The following is a 19554-nucleotide window of genomic DNA, read 5'->3' as shown; positions in this document are numbered from 1 at the left end:
CGACTGGAAAGTTATACAGTCAAAAAAAAATGGAAGAACATCGTATTTTTTCCCGAGATTGTTTCACTCCTTTCCCCCTCCCCCTCTCCCCCTTACATTGTAGGTAAGCGTATATAAGCAGATCATGGCCATTCTTAATCGATTAACGAATGTTTATATCAAATGTTTTAACTTCTCATATGTCATCGGTATCTCGACACGGAGAACAGGTGGATGATAGATAGATATTTGAAGATCTTTTCCTATAAAAAAAAAATTTGATCAATAATTTTTCGAATATTATATGTGCAGAATAGTCATTTTTCTTGAAGATCGACGAAATGACTTACTGGTTTAAGTGTTAAGAAGAAGAAGCCAAAGGGGCTTCACTAAAATATTTGATAAATGGAATTTCTCGCGTACAAAAAGGACCTGAAAGTATACGAAGTGAACTTACTTCTCACATGTGTATATCAATTATTTTGTAAAAGTTTTGGATAGAGGATATAAATTGTACGGATTCATTCAAAATCGAATTATAATTTTTTTTTTTTCTGCTCTCTTTGCCTATATTTCGAGCAATGCGAATACCCCTTCACTACACAATTATCAATTGTTTTTTTATTTTTATCAAGACCTTTTTTTTTGCAAGACATTTTTGTATTGCTTATACTGCCTTATATATCGCCTTCGACATATTTATTTGTTGTTTGTTTTTGTTTTTTTTTATTTTTTTTTACGTTTTTGTATGTTTTGCAATCAATCATATTTTAGTTGCTGAAACAATAATAACATCATTTTTATTTATTTACTGTTGTTTGCTTTTTTATTCGGGTTTCTTCACAAACAAAACAGAAAAATAAGGGGAAAAAAACGAACAAAACAACTTCAAGCATAAAACTCATGGAATTTGTATTTTTTGAATACATTGGTGTAATCGTAGGCACAATCAATTCTTCTATTTTCCTTTATTTTATATTTTCAATTTTTGTCCAACCAAATATGTATGTAACTAAATATGTCAACTCACATTTTCCCAATTGACACATTCATGCAGTCATTGATTCATTCATTTATCGCATATCTATCATTCATCTATACCTCGTTTAATCCCTGCATTCTTCGTAATTCTTTCAATTTATATCTCTTGTGCACCAATTGTATATATAATAGGTCGGCCGGAGAGTTCTGTCCGCTCTGGTTATTACAGCAAGTTGCAACATTGACGCACATTCCTTTGAGTCTCTCTCTTTTTATCAGTTCGATGCATACATACTGATCTAGCAAATGAATTGAAACGAAAATGATTTACGTTGGTTGGTTGGCTGGTTGGTTGATTGGTTGGGTATTAAGTGAAACGCGAATTCTAACAAGGAAGAAGTTCTACAGTAGAAGTTTTATTGCAAGTGTTTCGTGAATGCATAGTTTCTAATAGATGATTTTAGGTTTTCCTAGTATTATTTATCTGCGTTGTAAATGATGAAAATTAATTGACGGAAAAAACAGAAAGCATACTTCTAGGATGTTAAAGGCTGAGAAATTCTCAGAAAATCAGATTTCATTAAATGAATTACTCCTTGACAACAACCAGATATAAATAGAAACGTTCGCGTTGATCGCAATTTTTTATTGCATCTAGTCGTGGTCAAAAGCCGTTAAAGACAAAAAAAATATTAGCTTACATTAATCTTCTCTATCTACTATTCAGTTAATTTAAATCACATATGTCATATATGTGCCAAGGTCCTATTTCAGTTTGTCGCGCTTTGAATATATCCAGACACATGGATCGAAATTAGAAAAAGAAAATATTTAAATTGTTGACGATCGTCATGATTTTCTATTTAACTGTGTTTATTTGATGTAATACGTCACTCAATAAGTTCGTAGGATACAGGACATATAGATATCGAATCACATATGATATTTAGATAATCAAACTTGTTAACATTACTTTCCAGCTTATCATAGTTTCAGTGATGCTACTTGGATAATTTTCAGAATAAGTGAAAAATTGGAATTTTGTATGCTCATAACGCTTCGCTTTGCAAGTGCTATTTCGAACTCTGCTCCATCGCGACATGATAGGGAAATGTTCGCGGCCGATGATGACAACCCCGAATTTGGTGACTATTCTGGAAAACACAAAAAAAAAAATGTTTAAAATCATTTCTGGAGGAGCGAAAGGTGGATTTGCGTGAGATGGCTGCTGACGAGGCAGTGTGCATATATTATTTTGTAATGAACATTTCTCCACGAGAGAGCTCCGTTTGAAAAGCGTATCGCATTTGCTTACTTTCGCATTAAAACAATAGTGTCTTCGATGTTGAAATAAAAGAAAGGATTTTCTTATGGCATATGATTCATCACTGTATTCGCGTGGAGAGCAACCGCCGATAGCCTTCCAAAACAACCAAAGAGGCAAAAGCAATTACCTGAAATGGTTGTGGTGCTTGTATCGTGGATGCGCACGGTATAATATTGATCGGCTATCTTGAGAAGCGATAAAGGATCAATATTGACCACTATATAGCATTATAAGCGCGTTTAAATGAGGAAATTGCAAAAAAAAAAAAAAAAGAAAAGGATCGCTGCTCCTACGATTTTATTTGAGTGATGTGTTTGATTTCTATTTTAAGCTATGAACAATACAAACAAATCAGAGAATTTCAATAAGTAGTAGTGTTAACTTTCCATATCCTTATTCGTAACATTGTTATGCTGCAATGCTCTTCTATCTTCATTATTATTATTATTATTATTATAGGTTCTGTAAGATGTCACCATAATTAGTAAAGATATCATTTTTATTCATGCAATTCCAGGCATACATAGTCTATAAGGAAAACAAAAGAAATATATATATATATATATTTATATATATATATAATATTAATTATTTTGGCGAACGGGAAACTTGTACTTTAAACTAAAAGAAAGCTTTTTGCCGGCATGCCTTAACTTAAAAGTATGCTTTATGTATGTTTTTCTCAAAACTCATTATAAATTTCATGTGAATCCTGCTCCTTTGGTCTGTTGCCGCCGGCCGATCTATGCTCCCCATTTCATGTTAATGTGTTTGTTGTGAAGAAGAAAAAAATCTATATATCGACATTTTACACCTTTTCCACCGCCACCACCACCACCACTACCACCACCACCAACAAATCAGTCAAACCAGTCAATCAATATCATTGATCAAAATTTTTTTTCCATTATCTTTTTTTTCGTTTCTCTCTCTCTCTCTCTCTCTCTCTCTCTCTCTCTCTTTCTCTCTCTCTTGTTTTTAATTTCTGTCATTTTAGCTACTGCAGAAGCTAAAGAATGAGAATGAACGTTTACGTGCTGAAAATCGTGCTCTAACACGAGTCGTTTCGAAATTGACAACATCGGCACAAACTCAACTCTCAAAACAAAAACAATAAAGCAAATTTTTCTTTTTTTTTTTTTTTCTCTCAATAAAAAAAATTTTCAAATATATTTAATGCAAAAACAATTAAAAAAAAAAAAAAATTCGAAAGCGTAGACTTAATTATTGTTGATCGATCTTGTTATATATATATATATATATATATATATATATATATATATATAATGTGGACATCCATACATATCTCCTATACATATACAAACGTACATACATACATATAGTATAATATTAGGCCAAAATTATCAAAGGAAAAAGAAAAAAAAAGAATGAGTTTTTCAAATTTGAAATCCAGTTTATATCGGATCAAAATGATTTTTTTCTTTTGAATTCGGCAAATACAGTATATTTGTAAGTATTTTAGTGGGGCACGATCCTTCTTTTTTTTTTCTTTTATTTTTTTAAATTCAATTTTAATGTTACAAATTGTTAAGGATTACGACTCTATTGAAAGCACGAAATTAAATGTACAATGATACCTCAAATATACCTTCGCGATTGCGTGTAAATTGTTTTTTTCTTTTTTTTTTTTCAAATTTATTTTTTCGATTATTCTACGAATTTATCCGGATTTTTATACGTATTAATTTATGTACGCAAATATATGCAGTACTTGGAAGATAATTTGAAATAGACTTGACTTTTTATTCTATCGATTGAGCCTTGTCTGTCTGTCCGGCTCATGTATAGTTTACTATCTCTTGGCTGGAAAACGAAATTTACATAGAAACCGATAGCAGGTGATCATCTCTACGTTTACCGCACGTGAAGAAGGTCCGGTATATGAAAAATGTATATATCGTTTTTAATATTTCTTGAAGAAAATCAGTAAAACATAGTGCTTTGTGACATATTAGAAAAATTAAAAAATTAAATAAATGTGCAAAATTTGAATGATAAGCGAGCGTCTCCTCCGACAAACTCCATCTCTCTCCATCGTATAAGCTTTATTGGCATATCTACCTTTCTCTAATACATATATGGGGCAATGCAAGATGCAATTTTTAATGTTACATGATGAAAGTTTGTCCAAAACAATAATTTGGGGAATTTGAAACGTGTAGATTCAGTTTTTTCAATACCTTAATTCGTGTCTTCGTGAGGCTTTATATAGCAGCACAGTTTAACCTTTGATATTTGAGAATAGCACGCTCTTTAAAAAGAAAGCTAACCTTACAAAATTTAGTAATCCATGCCAGTTTGAGTTTTCATTTCCCTCCCATGTAGAGGTTCTCATGAATAGTAAGTTTTCATATAACAATAATATCTTTCATGAGTTTAATGGAGAATTTTATTAGCCGAAGTGTAGTGTGCAGTATTCTATAGTCGACTTTCCTTGATTTTAAAATTTTAACTCGCCATCAAACTCAGAGCAAAATTTTTCTTATTTACTCTGCCTAGCATCGCCGAGGAAAACTACACTTTTTGTGTCTTTACGTCCGCAGAACCAGTTACCACAAAATGTAGAATTATAAAAGTGTAAACAACACTGCTCTTTGTGCAGCTGAATTTCGTAACTTTGCTCATTGCCACAAAAACATTTGAGAACCCTACCCACACTCCACTATCCCTGTATTTAATTCCAATCAATAAAGGTTAAAATTTGGGAACTAAAACGATCGGCATCAGATTACATTGGATAAACAAATCATTTTCTAAATCTACGATCGGAGTCTGTAGATCTTACCTCTTTGCTAATTAAAAAATACTTTTATGTTTGTTACACATAAGGGAATGGTTGATTGATCGAATCGAAACAGGAAGATCTTCAATATTTCGAATATTCTGTGCCTTATACTAAAACCTATTAACCTAATTGATTTTAATTTACTAAGGAAGAGATGGAGAGGAATTAGGGATTAAACAAAAAGGTTCTCATAGCTTGACCATATATTTATTGTAAAATACAAATATACGGCATTACCATGTCATTATGAAATTAGATAAAGCGCTTTTATACAATGCAGCAAAATTGTGCAGAGCTAAGAAGAGAAGAAATTTTTATCCTTTACCCAACAAAATGCTTTCCAAAACTAAAAAACCTATTAGGAAACATGAACATGATGATAAAATATTTTGCATTAATCATATAGCTTGTGGTGGATTATAGATGTAGAGTGTAGTCTTATCATTTCACAGGATCGATTAACATTCTTCACGCTTTTTATTAAGTCCAGTATATGCTCTTCTCTGAGCGTGATCACGTCAAATTACGATTGCTTCTTGATGATATCGTCGTTTCGAAATCATTTCTTTTAAGGATAATGGCAATCATATTTTTGCATAAAATCTAAACGTTGCCCATGCAGGTCATGCTTTAATGTCCTCCCTAAAGGAAGCCGAGCATTGTTCATCAATTTTGAGATCAAGCGAGAAGACTTTTTCCTTTTTCACTTCAGCGACCTTGTTATCGTCGCTGTACTTAATTTTGATCTGCGTCGTCATCGCCGTGAATTCTGCTCATCATTATTCTTTGTTTTTTACTTACCACACAGCAAGCAAGGCCTTGGCCTTCTAACTTGTCACGAATTTCTCTGTCACTTCCCCCTCTCTTGCGCTCGCTTTAAAAGGTATTACAAAAAAAAAAAATTACAGGCAAATATTGTACATATAAAACTTGCTTGAAATTGCTTACATCATCGAAAGCTGCTCATCGATGCGTTCATTTTTTCCGAAAATTTTGCTGTTTGCAAACTGTCGTTCATCGTGTATCAAAGTGTAAAGGGATGTATTTCATTATTTATGAACCGAACGGAGACCAAGGCTAGGGTTAAGGGTAAATGTGCGTGTCCAAGGAGCGTGATCTATCTCCCATCACTAGCGAACAAGCTGACATTTTATTAATGACACGTGTCGATATTTCAAAGTGACTACCATTTTAGCAAGTTCCAAGCTAACCTTTTGATTCCCCTACGTAGGTAGTATACTAAGCTTGGCCAACAAAGACAAAATTCAAATCCGGTTGAAGTGAACATACACTAAGCTATTATGAGATATTTAGAAAGAGAATTATGAGATTGCTTTGCTAAAACAATTTTCCCTCTTGAAAACGATTAAATTCGCGTTGGTTCATCCGTCTCAAGTAAAAGCAATCCACTAAGCGATCTTCAATTTGGGGCGGGAAGCTACGCTTCTCCCTGTTAGCAATATTTTTTCTAAACCTTCCTGCTTCTAATTAGCACTGGTTCAGATGGTTGTACTTGGCAAATCAGCAGTTGTGTAAAGTTGAAGATGTGCCCGAAAAGAGGTAAAAAATTGTAGCTACTGACGACGGATATTTCGACTATTAAACTTTGGAACAAAAAATGCATTCTTTTTTTTTTTTAAATAAATTTGAATTACAGAACTTATTTTTTATACATACTTTGTAAGCATGAGATGAGCGGTTAGTTTCTCGAGTTTATTGACGAAAAATCAATGCATTGAGACGTGGAAGTTTTAGAAATTGGTCGTGAGGTGAATGATGCGACATTTCTCTCGCAGAAAAACCTCGTTTTGCTTTTTTTTTAGAAGGCATCCTTTACCGTCGTACGTTAAACCTACGTCCAATTTCTAATTTCAACTGTAGCTGCATAAAAGCCTTTTCTGTTTGTTTTTGGAAATAAATCTGTTCAAAATGGAGTTATAAAATTCGTAAAGGTTGCTGCATTGTTCTATGAAAGCGGAAGAAACATTTCTTATATTACCTGCAATTCATGTCGCCCGCCTCTCCAAAATTTGCTCGGCATTAGGTAAAATGATTGCACATGCAATTAACTAAATATGAAATAAATTTAAAAGATCGATTAAAATAATTCTCAAAATATCCAATTTCAGTTGGTGACGGGCCACCATTAAATACCCTACGCCATTCTAGAGTTATACCCATATAAGGCATTATATGGGAAGTGCTCGGAAAAATGGTCCGATCCGAATCATTTTCAATAGCATTTGATTTTGGGTCAAATCAAGTCAATTTACCATATTTCATTAAAAGATCTTAAAAACTACGGTCAACGGGTGGAATAAGACGCAGCGAGGGACAGATCATTTTAAATCGATTCAGGAAATGATTCTGCATCATTTCTGTGTACAACAAAAATGTGGGTTTATGCCAGAGGCGTTTGGATGTGGCATACACCCGCGCAGAACTAATATCCCCTTGTACCGTGAATGGTGTAGGGTACAAAAATAAGGTCGTTTGCCCTTGGTATACCATCAAAATATCCCAAAAATTTGCGACCTCTAGGTTGAACAAAGGAATACATAGATAGACGTCAGACCGGATTGATGGACGGACAGGCTTAAATCGATTTAGAAAATGATCCCGAATCGGTCGATCGAGTATAATAAAAAATGCGTCTATCTCAAATCTTTCTGGGTGTTGTTGCATATTATTGTTGCACAAACCCTTGTAACGCAACTGGTGCTGGTTAAGAAACGTCAAGAAGCTTTAGAAGTCAAAATTGAAAAATTCAAAAAACTTTTACTAACACAAGGGACAAAGCGCACAATTACACAATAACAAAAGCTTTTATTATTTTTACATACATATCTTACACGAAAATTGAAAAAAAACAAAAAATAAATATAAATAAATAAATAAAAAAATAATAAAAAATTGAATTCATAAAATAAATCGGAATCGATTGATTAATCAATTATATGCAATTAGATGGGATCAAACAAAAGAAAAAAAGAAAGTAGAACGACATATTCCATGTACTAAATACTTTACGCCCAAAAGATGCAAACGTGGAATCGTTTCTTATACGTTCGTTCTCACTCTACCTATTTATGAACTCATATCGTATGAATATAGGTGCACTAGGAAAACGCGCGTTTATAAATCTAGAGATGATTGATTCATATTCACCAAACAATGTAGCATTGGCATGATCGTTACTTTGGAATATTTGTTCATCGCTACTGGCTGGTATGATATATGTATATATAATATATATATGTGTATAGGTATTTGACATAAATTAATTTTATATAAAAATTTTAATGTACACGGTACGTTTGTGCGTGTATGTATGTTTGTATATATGTGTTTTAGAAGTTTTGATAATTTCGTTTTGCTGTAATTGTAATGCTAATGGCTCAAGAATACATACGATATTGATAGATATTCAAAGATTATGGGAAGAAGGTCGGTCAGCATGAATGGCTTAATCGACTTAATTTTATGTCTCTGTAAGCAGAACAATTAGCTTGGCAATGAGTGTTACTTATAGAGAAATCATCAGTCAATAAGGGAAAATAGGGCTATCTTGGCGTCGTCTTTCATTCACTTCTTTATATACTTTTCTCTGCATAATCGCATAGCTCTGCAAGTTTACTGGTGTGGTCTCGCGCGCATTTATCAATAAATCTTTTTCGGTCATTTGCAAATGTATGAGTTTAAATAGGAAGATCATGATTGCACGGTGAACTTATCTAAAAGCCTAGCTATGTATCGCCCTTAACGTTTAATTCTAAGCTTTATAAGATAACGTCTGGTGTCACGAGTGCATGGAGTCTATGATGCGTAACCTCTGCTCTGATAGCAGATCGGAAAGATCAGAACTCTCAAGCAGTTTCGTGATCACTGTTGCTACTGAAAATCACCAGAAAGTTAATTATTTAAATCTTCAGATTGGTCTCGGCTCTTCTGCAAGAAAACGACTTATATACATACGCTCATCTGCTGCGTATTCAGCGAATGACGAGTTGCGATTTCTATGGGCGATGGGCGATGCGTGCCGCATTATATGCACCATACAATCAAGCATTTGTATGTGGGTGTCCACGAAGATCTTACGGTAGAATCTGTAAATCCAACAAGATATAAGATAAAGGCTATGAGAAATTGCTCTTAAGTTAATCTTGAATATAAAAGCTTTAAAAAAATCGGTTTACCTGAGGCGGCAAAACATATAAATGAAATAATAATTATTTTTTTAATCCCCATTGAAAGATTTCGCTATATTCATTAGCTTATTACCGATTCAACAACGTCTCGCTATCTTGAAATGATCTTTGGAAGCAAAGATTGGAAGTGATCATAACTATATCGAATATATAAAAAAAATTACTTAGCAAAGTATCGCTAACGTATTCTCGGCTAATGAATCAAATTATCTGTCACTGAAATTAATTAAATATCAGGAAGCGATAAATTCTCTGAATATTTACATAAAATGGACACAGATCACATTTTCCGAGCAGATTGGGTACAATTATTTTATGATGAGTTATGGGTCATCATTAAGTAACTTTCGTCATCATACAGTTAACCACATATCGGCTTCTCGAAAATAGGGCGTTGTATGGGAAGAGGTTCGCCTTCGGTTTTTGGCTAAAACACATAAGAATGCCTTAAATTTCATTAAAATATCTCAACAATTGCGACACGTAGGTTGAACCTAAGAGAATAAAACAGACAGACAAACAGACGGAGTGGCAATGATTCGAAATAGAGCGGTTTAATAAAAGATGTGCCTGTTTCAAATCCTTCTGGATATTGTATACATTTGCATATACTTTTTTTTTTTTTCCTTAAAGCAAAAGATTTTAATTATTCAAGACTGACCGTTCAGTTTGATCTGAATAAATTTAAAAAATGATATGTTAAGAGAAAAATCTTTAATGTATTCTATCCGCCCGCAAACATGTTCGATCTAATTGAAATTGTTAATGTGTTAACCGATTAGCTGTCATTGGCGAGTAGACTCGACATGGAGAAATAATAACATTTTCTGTTATTACGATATCCAAATGTCCTATATTCACGAAAAAAATAGTCGAGCTCTCTCTCTCTCTCTCTCTCTCTCTCTCTCTCTCTCTCTCTTTTCCTCATTACCAACTAAAAGTTGCAAGAATTTTGAAAATCTTTAAGTGAACGTATAAGGACGCAATGTTTACAGCCATCGCCGAAAGATGAGGGGTACATTTGCGACACCCCGAAGAAAGTTTCGGAGACCCCCACAATGTATGTGTATATATTATCTTGATTAGCATCAAATTCTGAATCGATTTAAGTATGTCTGTCTGTCCGTGCGCCTAATATCTGTTATAAACATTCTCCTTCAAAATCTTTATAACGGGCAGAAACAAGTTTCAAAAAGCCCCTTAAAGTATGTATATTTTTGGCCAGTTACCACCATTGAATGCACCTAAACATGTCCATTTGCCTGTTTGCGTAACTTTGTAGTATGTGTGGTAAAGATTCTGCCGTTGGCGAAAGTGAAGCTACCCAAATTTTTTAAATACACACCTACACTGCCCACAAGGCTTTTATTTTCAAAATTAAAAAAGCAAGCCATGCCCGCTAGAGCATAAAAATGTAGTTCTTTTACTTTGCGTTGTCTTTCTTTAGAATAACGATGATGAGTAAAAAAAATTCGGTCACAATTGAATATAATTTTCTTACATGTTATATTTCTGAGCGCATCAATTGGTCGACATGAATGATCTGCGCACCTAAGAATTAAGAGCTTTATACTCTATGCCCCCTTAAAATGAATAAAACTAGTCCATCTCTATAATTATCTTTCGCAATAATAGCGTAGTCTTTATATCCAGATATTAAAAAGCGCATGGACCATGTGTGCATACTGGATTAAAATAATTTTAGGCCTGCATGATTACAAATATGTCTGTTAAAAGCACTCCCTCTCAAAGCTTTCTCTACAAGAATAAACTTAATCTTCATTTTATCAGTGTAGTCAAAAAGAAGGTAAATCAAAAAACAAACGGTCCTTTTTTCGCTTTTTCTTAGATTACAACTTAAAAACATATGCTTTGAGCAGAAAAATGAAGAGCTTTATGAACTTGTTTGGCCCGCAATTATGAACACGTTTTCAAATATCAACAAATGACTTAACACTCTGCCAGTCCGCGAACCGTATTCGGACCACGGGGCATATACATTTGACTGACTAAAATGGAGGTGATTGAGATCCAATGCGATTCAATGCTTAAAGGTTAATCATAAAAATAATTCCATTATCAGGTTCAAAAAATTAACGGCATTTACTTTGAATCAGTTTCGAAAATGATGATGCAATATTTCTCTCACAGTAGGAAGGACAGTTGCCAGAGAAAAGAAAACATAAAGTTGTCCTACGCCTATATTAGGTATATTTGGGTATAGTTCTTTGCGACCCAACTAAACCCTTTGCATTTGACATCCTTCCCAAATAATATACTATTATGAACAAAAGACTTATCCAAACGGACGGACAAGTCTTTTTTCATTTCGCACTATCCTATTTAAGAGATAATATTTCTGGTATTTAAAGACGCGAAAGTCTTTCGATATCGGCAATGGGTCCTAAGAGTTATTTTTAAAAATATTGTGTAGTCATTTATATACATTATATGACAAGTGCGTATGGAAGGGTCGGGCCGCAGGGAGTTGATTTTTTCAATCATATTTTTCTGCAAGATTTTGAATGATATTCTAATACGCTCGAATTTTGAAGCCATCATTCGGAAATTGAATTAGGTGTTAGGCCCATGCATGCAGTAAATAGCTAAGTAAATCATCACATTCGATACCGTATTAAGCAGCATCATCAAACCTTTTCTTTTGCTCGTCAAACAGTCACTTGGACAACCGCTTTGCCAAATCGCTTATAACTGTCAAGTTCAACGCAAGGCAAAACTGTGTTCGGGAGAATCGTTGCTTAGTTGACATTTTTTTTTTTTTTGCCCCCACCTCATCAACCTCAACGAGTGATAACAGCATCAGCATAATTGAAGAAATTGTACTTGCCAACCGTCGATTGACTCAGAGATCTTTTAGATATTGGTTGGTATATTAAAACAAGGGATCGGCACAAATAATTTTAAAGAATAATTTAGCCCTGTCTCGCGCGTCTTCTCGTCTTGTTTGAAAAGGTTTAAATTTGTTTAATGAATAACCTCGCATTAAAGTATAAAAATTAATGCTTCCTATGAGTGATAATGATCTAAAATGTAGAAATACTGACGATGAAACTTGGATTTATTGTTATAATCCGGGAACAGCTTCACATTCTAGTGAATATCGTGCCATAGATGAACAAAAAAATAAATAAATAAATAAAATAAAAAAAAACCGCTACTAGATGTTTGCAAAAATTTTGATCAGCGACTTGTACTAGTAAAAATGAACATGGAATCGGAAACACCAGTGTACATAGCGGCTGAATTCGATGGTTTCGATCTGCCTCCATATAAAATAATGGGTTTTCATTTAATACTATTAATAGCGTATGCCGTGGCTAATCGTGATGTCCTCAAAATTCTTCTTCCAATTTCGTCCAGGACACACTGCTGCAGGTCGAATGTGAAATTCTGTCACACCCAGCGCCTACTGATTACCACTTATTGAGATCGGTGCTGACATGGCTTAGCTGGCACGCGGATCTGCAAAGTTGAAGAAGTGCGAAAATGGGCCGGTGGGTGGATCGCTGACAAATCAATACAAGTGTTTTCAACATGCTATCGCGCCGCCTTCTTACCAAAAATATTGTAAAATGTCGAAAATTATGGAAACTATTTTGATTAAGATATATTGTACTAATTGCTCCAAAATAAATGCCTTTTTCAAATGAAAAAGTGATCAAAATTCTTGCAAACACTCCGCTCGAAGTACATGTCAGTTGTTCACAACAGTCAGATCAACCTACCGTGGCTACTTCGAAAAAATACAAACTCGTCATCACTCAGTTTGTCGAAAGCAGTAGAAAGATATTTTTTTATGGAATCTTCTTCTTTCTTCCTGATCGAATAGATACATAATTCATAGTTTAGGGATATGCATTGTTTTATTATCGCCGGGGAGTCCTCAGAATATTAATTTATTTCTTTATATATAAGTATACGATTTTAAGTTGATTTATATCCATGAGTGTGCTTGCATCTATCTCTGTTGCTTGTTCATATTCTCACAATCGCCAAGAAAATAACATGAAAAGCTAAATGAAATTTGGGCATAAATTAATAAATAAATACATTATTGCTCCGCTGTTCGAGATTACTGGCCCGACTTTTTATTCCTAATGTTTTGCGTAATATACTTGCAAGCAAGCACCTTTTATATATATAACTTAAAATTTTGCGAATGTGCGCATGTCGCGTCAAGTCTTCTGCAAAAATTATATTTAAAACCACTGCTTTTTGAATTAAAAAAAAAAAAAAAAAAAATTTCGCTTGGATATAAGTTTCAGTGATTTTCTTGCTTTATCGTTCGAATGTTTAAATGTTAAAAAAAAAAAGAAAGATTTTTTAGTTGCTTTCTAAAATTAATAATATTTGAAATGCGTTGATGATATAGATAATATGTTAGTCGATAAAAAAAACCTCTTCGTTTCTTTCAATTTCTTTCTTTTTCAATAGCAATTGGAAGTTTACAAAACGGAAAATTTACGCCTTAAAGAGGAGAATGCAGCGCTTATTAGAGTAATTAGTAAATTAAGTAAATGAAATTCACTTAATGCATAATAATACTAAAAAACATACATATATTTATATGTTTATAATATATTTCTTATAATAATGATAATAATTAATAATAATAAATCCTTTATAATGTTTTGCAAAAGAGAAAAAAAAGAGAAAACATCAAATTATAATAATAAATAAAAATTGTTAAAAGTAAGAATTAATAAATAAAATGTTAATAAGGCATAAAGCAAAAATATAAAAATCCTCATCCCATCAAATATTGCAATATATAATAGAAAAATATAGGAAAAAAAAATGAATAATTTTTCGAAATTTTTTTTAGTGTTTTTTTTCCTAAGAAAATTCATTTTTTCTTTTTTTTTATTGAAAACAATTTAAAAAAAAAAAATAAATAAAAAAAGGAAAATGTTTATAAATATGTAGGTTTATATAAAATAAAAGTGATTTCAATTGATGTTAAACATATATATATATATATATATATATATATATATATATATATATATATATATATATAAAGTATTTTCTTAAGTGAAGTAATTTCAAGTTTCCATAAAAAATTCATTATTATTTTATTATTGCTTTTTTAACATTTCGAATACGCATGAAAAAATCCTAAAATTCAAATTTCGAACATATTTCATTCGTTTTAACGTTTCTTGTTTTCATGTTTAAAATGAAAACTATTTCAAATCACGAAAGAAAGAGAAAAAAAAAACAACCCACGAATTGCGTGCATATTCTGGCATGGGATCCAAAATATTCCCATAAATATTATTTTAACTCTCGACATATCAATGAATCCGCAGATCGATCTGTATCGCTTTTAAAACTTTTTAAAAATTTCACTCTACTTGCTGGTAATATATTTGAAAAACCGAAATCCACTTTTTAAGCTCCATGACTATAGATCGATGCAGGGCTGTAATACAAAATTGACTGTAATTAGAAAATAATGCAAAAAAAAAAAAAAAAAAAAAATGAAAAAAAACGTGTTAAAACAATACATGCGATATATGGTAAATTTGGGCATACGTTTCATAACTTGAGAAAACTTTATAAAGCAAGTGATAATGAAATTCATAAACAATTAAAAAAAAAAATTATAATTGGTGTACAGTGAAAACTCAATCCATAAGAATAACATAGGAATAAAAATCAATTTCACAAGTATTCACTGCTACTTACATATAAGCATGTGTGTACGTTTATTACGGATTAGACTAAACATGCTTAGTAGATATTTCAGAAATCTACACATAGCACAATTTGTCGGGTTTAATTCGTTCATTATTAACGGTCTCTGTTCGTTTTTTTGTTGTATAACAGCTGGGCATAAACCAACTGAACTCGGATCACGTTAATACCCCATTTGTGCTTTTCTGCTGTATGTTCTGTTTGCTAAGCCTCTATAAGACACTGGGGGAATTCACGCTAGAATAAAATAAAAAATTCGTGTAGAAAGGAGGTGTATTTTTTTTTTTCTTACCGCATCGTGTTATTTCAAAATCGGTTAAAAAAAGACCGTGTAAAAAAGATTCGGATGTACTAGTATTTCCACTCTTCCTGTAGTGGGTACAAAAATGTATTGCGAAAAATTTCATTCGAATTCTTTATGGTTTTTTTTTTACTTAATAAATTGTATAACATAAATTAATTTCGGATTAATTTCATTTACTATTAAAATTTCATATCCTATTCTATGTTTTGTTATTATTAAAAAAAATAAATAAATAAATAAAAATAAAAAAAACAAGATTTTTTCATATGTAAGCATAAATACATGCATGCATTTGTGTTGTAATAGGTATATATCGTTGAAATTTGTTGATTTTCGAAAATGATTGATGATGATGGTTCTATTACAATACGTATGTACATTTACTTTTCTTGTGTATATTAAAGAAGCTCAGCTTAGATTTCATTTTATTTTATTTTTTTTCAAATAATTTATATTTTACCGTTATTATTATCTCCTTTTTAATTTTAATTTATTATTATTACATAAGAATTTATGACAAGGACAACAACAAAAAGTAATCAACATAAATGTGTGAGTTTATCTATATAAATGTGCTTTTTTGTTAAAATAAAATAAAAAAATAATAATAACAATAATAATAATAAAACAAAACAGAAACGAAACTGTGTTCGGCTTATCCCGAATTTTTTTTTGCATTCCCTCTCCTAGTAGTTAGCTTGTGTTTGGAACGAGAAAAATCAGCAACATTTTTGTTCCATGGACGGTCCACAGGCGGTTACAGGTAAAAGAAATACACGTTCTTTATCCTTATAAGAATAACTGGACGAATGCAACATACTTACCAAACGGGCAGTTCATATGCCCTGAGTCATTCAGTACCTTACCCTACCAATGGTAGTATCCTTCGGCTTGTGACCTCATAAATCTACAAAAGGAAAAGGATATATTTATATATTTGCGACGTTCATATTTTATTGATTTTAATAATTGCAAACGCAATGTTTAGATTATGGTATCCTTCCCTATTACAGAAGGTATAATCATTTTTAATTGGATTTTGTTGGCCGATGTACGTTTCGTATATACATCTTGCTAATGTTGAAGTTTGGAAAAGCCTTAAATGGGGTTTAGGAAAACGATTCTGCTTTTGGCTCCTGAAATTTCATACTTCCTCATAAACCACTTCTTATATTTCAAGCCGCCACTAATGAATCATATCTAACGTCGGCATTTTTATTCTCTCTGCGATTTCATGGGTAACCTGTCTGAAATTTTTCATACTGAACTCTTGTACAACTCAGTCGCAAAATCATTCCCAATCAAACTCATGCTGAAAGCGCTCATTTTTGCTCTCAGGTACTCAATGTTCCCTGATCTAAGGCTGTCAGGATCTGAGATTTAAGTTAAACATTTAACTGCCTTCAGTTTATATTTAATAATAAAAAATGATTTATTTTGCGACTGTTTACTCTCTTTTTCTTTGTATTTATTTGCATATATATAGTCATTCATACGCCTCTGGTATCTTAAATGCAACTTTGAACATGAAACGTTCAGGTGGTATGAACTCAATTTCAATCATCTTTCAGTTGTCACAGTTTATATTTTTATCATTGGAAAACAGTTTGTTGTTTTTGTGGTTCGCACTTTGCTTCTTCTTCTTCTTTGCATTTAGGTGCGTATTTATATTCAGACGCCGATGATATCAAAACTAGTTCGTTGGATATGCAATCAATTAAAATTTATTACAATTCAAAAGCAAACGAAAAGACATCAACTCACAACACGTTTATGTCGTAATTGTGTTTCGTCTCGTGAGCGAACTCTATTGTGCAAGCGGTAAACGGCGAAAATGGTAATTACGTAAATGAAGGTTGGCTATTACGTTTTCATTAAGCTGACTCTTGGTTCCTATTTTTATCATCGCATCGGCTTATGTATAGGTATACTTGGATCAAGCATTCCACAGAGGTAAATAAGATTTGTCCACCAATCCATTGCTCTAAAAGAACTGCACACGACATATTACCATAACTTGTCGCTTTCTAAAGGCATTGCCTACGTTTGGCATAGCCTACTAGTAGTGGTCTTTTCCATCGTTCCACCTATTTTGGTTTTCATCGGTATCGAGTATATACAAATACTAATACCTTCTTCCGTACCTATAATGCTCTGTAACCACGGCAATGGTCGCATGTTTAGGGGACACTTCCTGAACGGCTGGTCAAACAAAAACAAAAATGGCAATAAGAGGCTCACACAATTTTTACAATTCTTCCTCTTGCTCACATAATTTAACATTCCTGTTGTATGTGGGAGTTAAGCTAGCACTTTAATTTAACTATTAATATTTCACTACAGCTAATAGCAATTTTGTGTCCTTAGATAAAAGATAATTTTATATAAAAAAAAATGGTTTTATAAATTAATTTTATATAATTTTATATACAATTTGTTTCCAATGACTCCCCATTGTAGTATAGATTTAAGTCAGGTAACTAATAATAATAATGCTATGCACTAGTGGCAACACCGTATCAACGTCGTATTTTTTAATACTTTTAATATAAACTCAATTTATATAAATAGAACTCGAATAAAATTTATTGCAAATTTGCTTGTGCTGTTATATGCAGCTGTATGCTTAGATAGCTGTTGATAGAATCAAAACTTTTTAACAAAAAAGTAAACAAATGATGATGTGTCTTTTAAACAGAAATGTTTACGCTGTTTTAACCATGTTAACCTTACAATCTTGTAATTTGACATTGTCCTTTTATATGAGACCATTCGAATTGTGGTGCACTGTTCATCTTGCTGGGAAGAACTCCAAACGCACTTCTTGGTGTGGTCGAATAAGATTATCCCCAACTTCAAATCGTGTGAATCTGCCCATGTAATTTTGTATTCAATCCACAGGACGTAATGTTTGGAAAATTCTGATTATGCACTTTAGCCTAAGGAAGGAACTTATTAAAAGTGAACTCGCTCGGACAATTTTTATGACCTTAAAGTCTTATTTTGAAAGAATATGCAATTTTCAAAAATTTCTTGATAAAAATCGCTGTGTTTTAGTATTTTGCTATACTAAAAGATTTGGATTGGATAGGTCGGTTTTTTGAATCATTTCCAATATGACCGTTTCTACTAAAAGTAAAAGTTTTATGTAGCAAAAATATCTAATTTGCAATATTCAATAATGAAAACTGATCCTTGATCTGTAATGCTAACTTAACATCCAAACTAACTGTACCAATAGTAGCCAAGTAGCCCTATTGTTTATGCCTCGAACCATTGGGAGAAAAATCCTCTCACTACTGAGTTCTACGCCGATTTTGACGATCCTATTCGAAATGCGCTTCATTCCAATCATTATTTTGTATATAATTCAATAGTTTCTAGACAATAAATAAGAATAACGAATCAGTAATTACCAAAATTCATGTTGGCATGGAAACCACCACTAGTTAAACAATTAAAAAACAAAAATTTAATCATGCAAATAAATAAAAACCACCACTCTATGCCAAGCTAAGAATTTACAATGAAATTAAAATATGGCGGTAGGCATTAAAAGCTATTGGTGTAACAACCCCAGTGAACAGCTTACGCGTCATTCATTGAAATGTTTCTATTTACGGCAATATCCCACCGTATAAGGGTTCGTATGAAAAGTAACCCCTTAATATGGTAAAAAAAATCACACTTTCTGATGAAATTTAATCCATAGTAGGAATTTGGTATAGAAATTAATCGTTAAAGAATTAGATCAAGTAGATTTAATTTTTGAATTCTATCCCACGAATAGTATCCTCTAACACTTATTTCGAAAATAAGTGAAAAATTGTACGAGCCGAAGCGATGTATTTGATGGCCAACATGCTCGACTATCCTGCTTGCTCTTTGCTTTCCTGATAGTTATTCTCTTATTCCATAGTACTTTGAAATCATATGTTCATTGACCATTTTTTGTTAAATCGATCCTTTGCTGTTAAATAGCGCATTTTCTGTTAACACATCTTTTGTTAAGCAGCTCATTTTCCGTTAATAGATTGGTAATTTTCCGTTAAACAGCGCGAATCTGTTAAAAAACTACCAAAGTAAAATAAAGAAGTAAACAAAAAGAAGAAGAAGAAACTCAAAGCAGTTTCATCCACTTAACTAGGGCTTCATGCTCAGTTCATTTTAAACCATTTTTTTTTTAAATATATTTAAGGCAGCGCTCAAAGCAGATTTCTCAAAAAAG

The 19554-nt window shown here is 32.4% G+C and overlaps 1 protein-coding gene across 20 annotated transcripts in view; it reads left to right on the top strand.

Annotated features, from left to right (window-relative positions):
* Positions 1 to 13903, top strand: part of LOC119645376 (protein phosphatase 1 regulatory subunit 12A) — an 81173-nt gene extending 67270 nt beyond the window's left edge. For 12 of the 20 annotated variants that reach the window (XM_038045576.1, XM_038045567.1, XM_038045569.1 and 9 more), the window contains one exon: positions 3285 to 3419. In XM_038045576.1, the coding sequence (XP_037901504.1) occupies positions 3285 to 3404 (120 nt within the window). In that variant the 3' untranslated portion in view covers positions 3405 to 3419. Of the gene's footprint in view, positions 1 to 3284; positions 3437 to 8207; positions 8322 to 13756 lie in introns of those variants that run through there. The other 8 variants (XM_038045563.1, XM_038045562.1, XM_038045580.1 and 5 more) reach the window with 5 other exon arrangements.
* The last annotated feature ends 5651 nt before the right edge of the window (positions 13904 to 19554 follow it).

Source organism: Glossina fuscipes, unplaced genomic scaffold (assembly GCF_014805625.2).
Source record: "Glossina fuscipes isolate IAEA_lab_2018 unplaced genomic scaffold, Yale_Gfus_2 1, whole genome shotgun sequence".
In the NCBI taxonomy this organism is placed as follows: Eukaryota; Metazoa; Arthropoda; class Insecta; order Diptera; family Glossinidae; genus Glossina; species Glossina fuscipes.
Note: the sequence above shows the minus strand (reverse complement) of the source record. Positions and strands in the feature narration are given on the sequence as shown.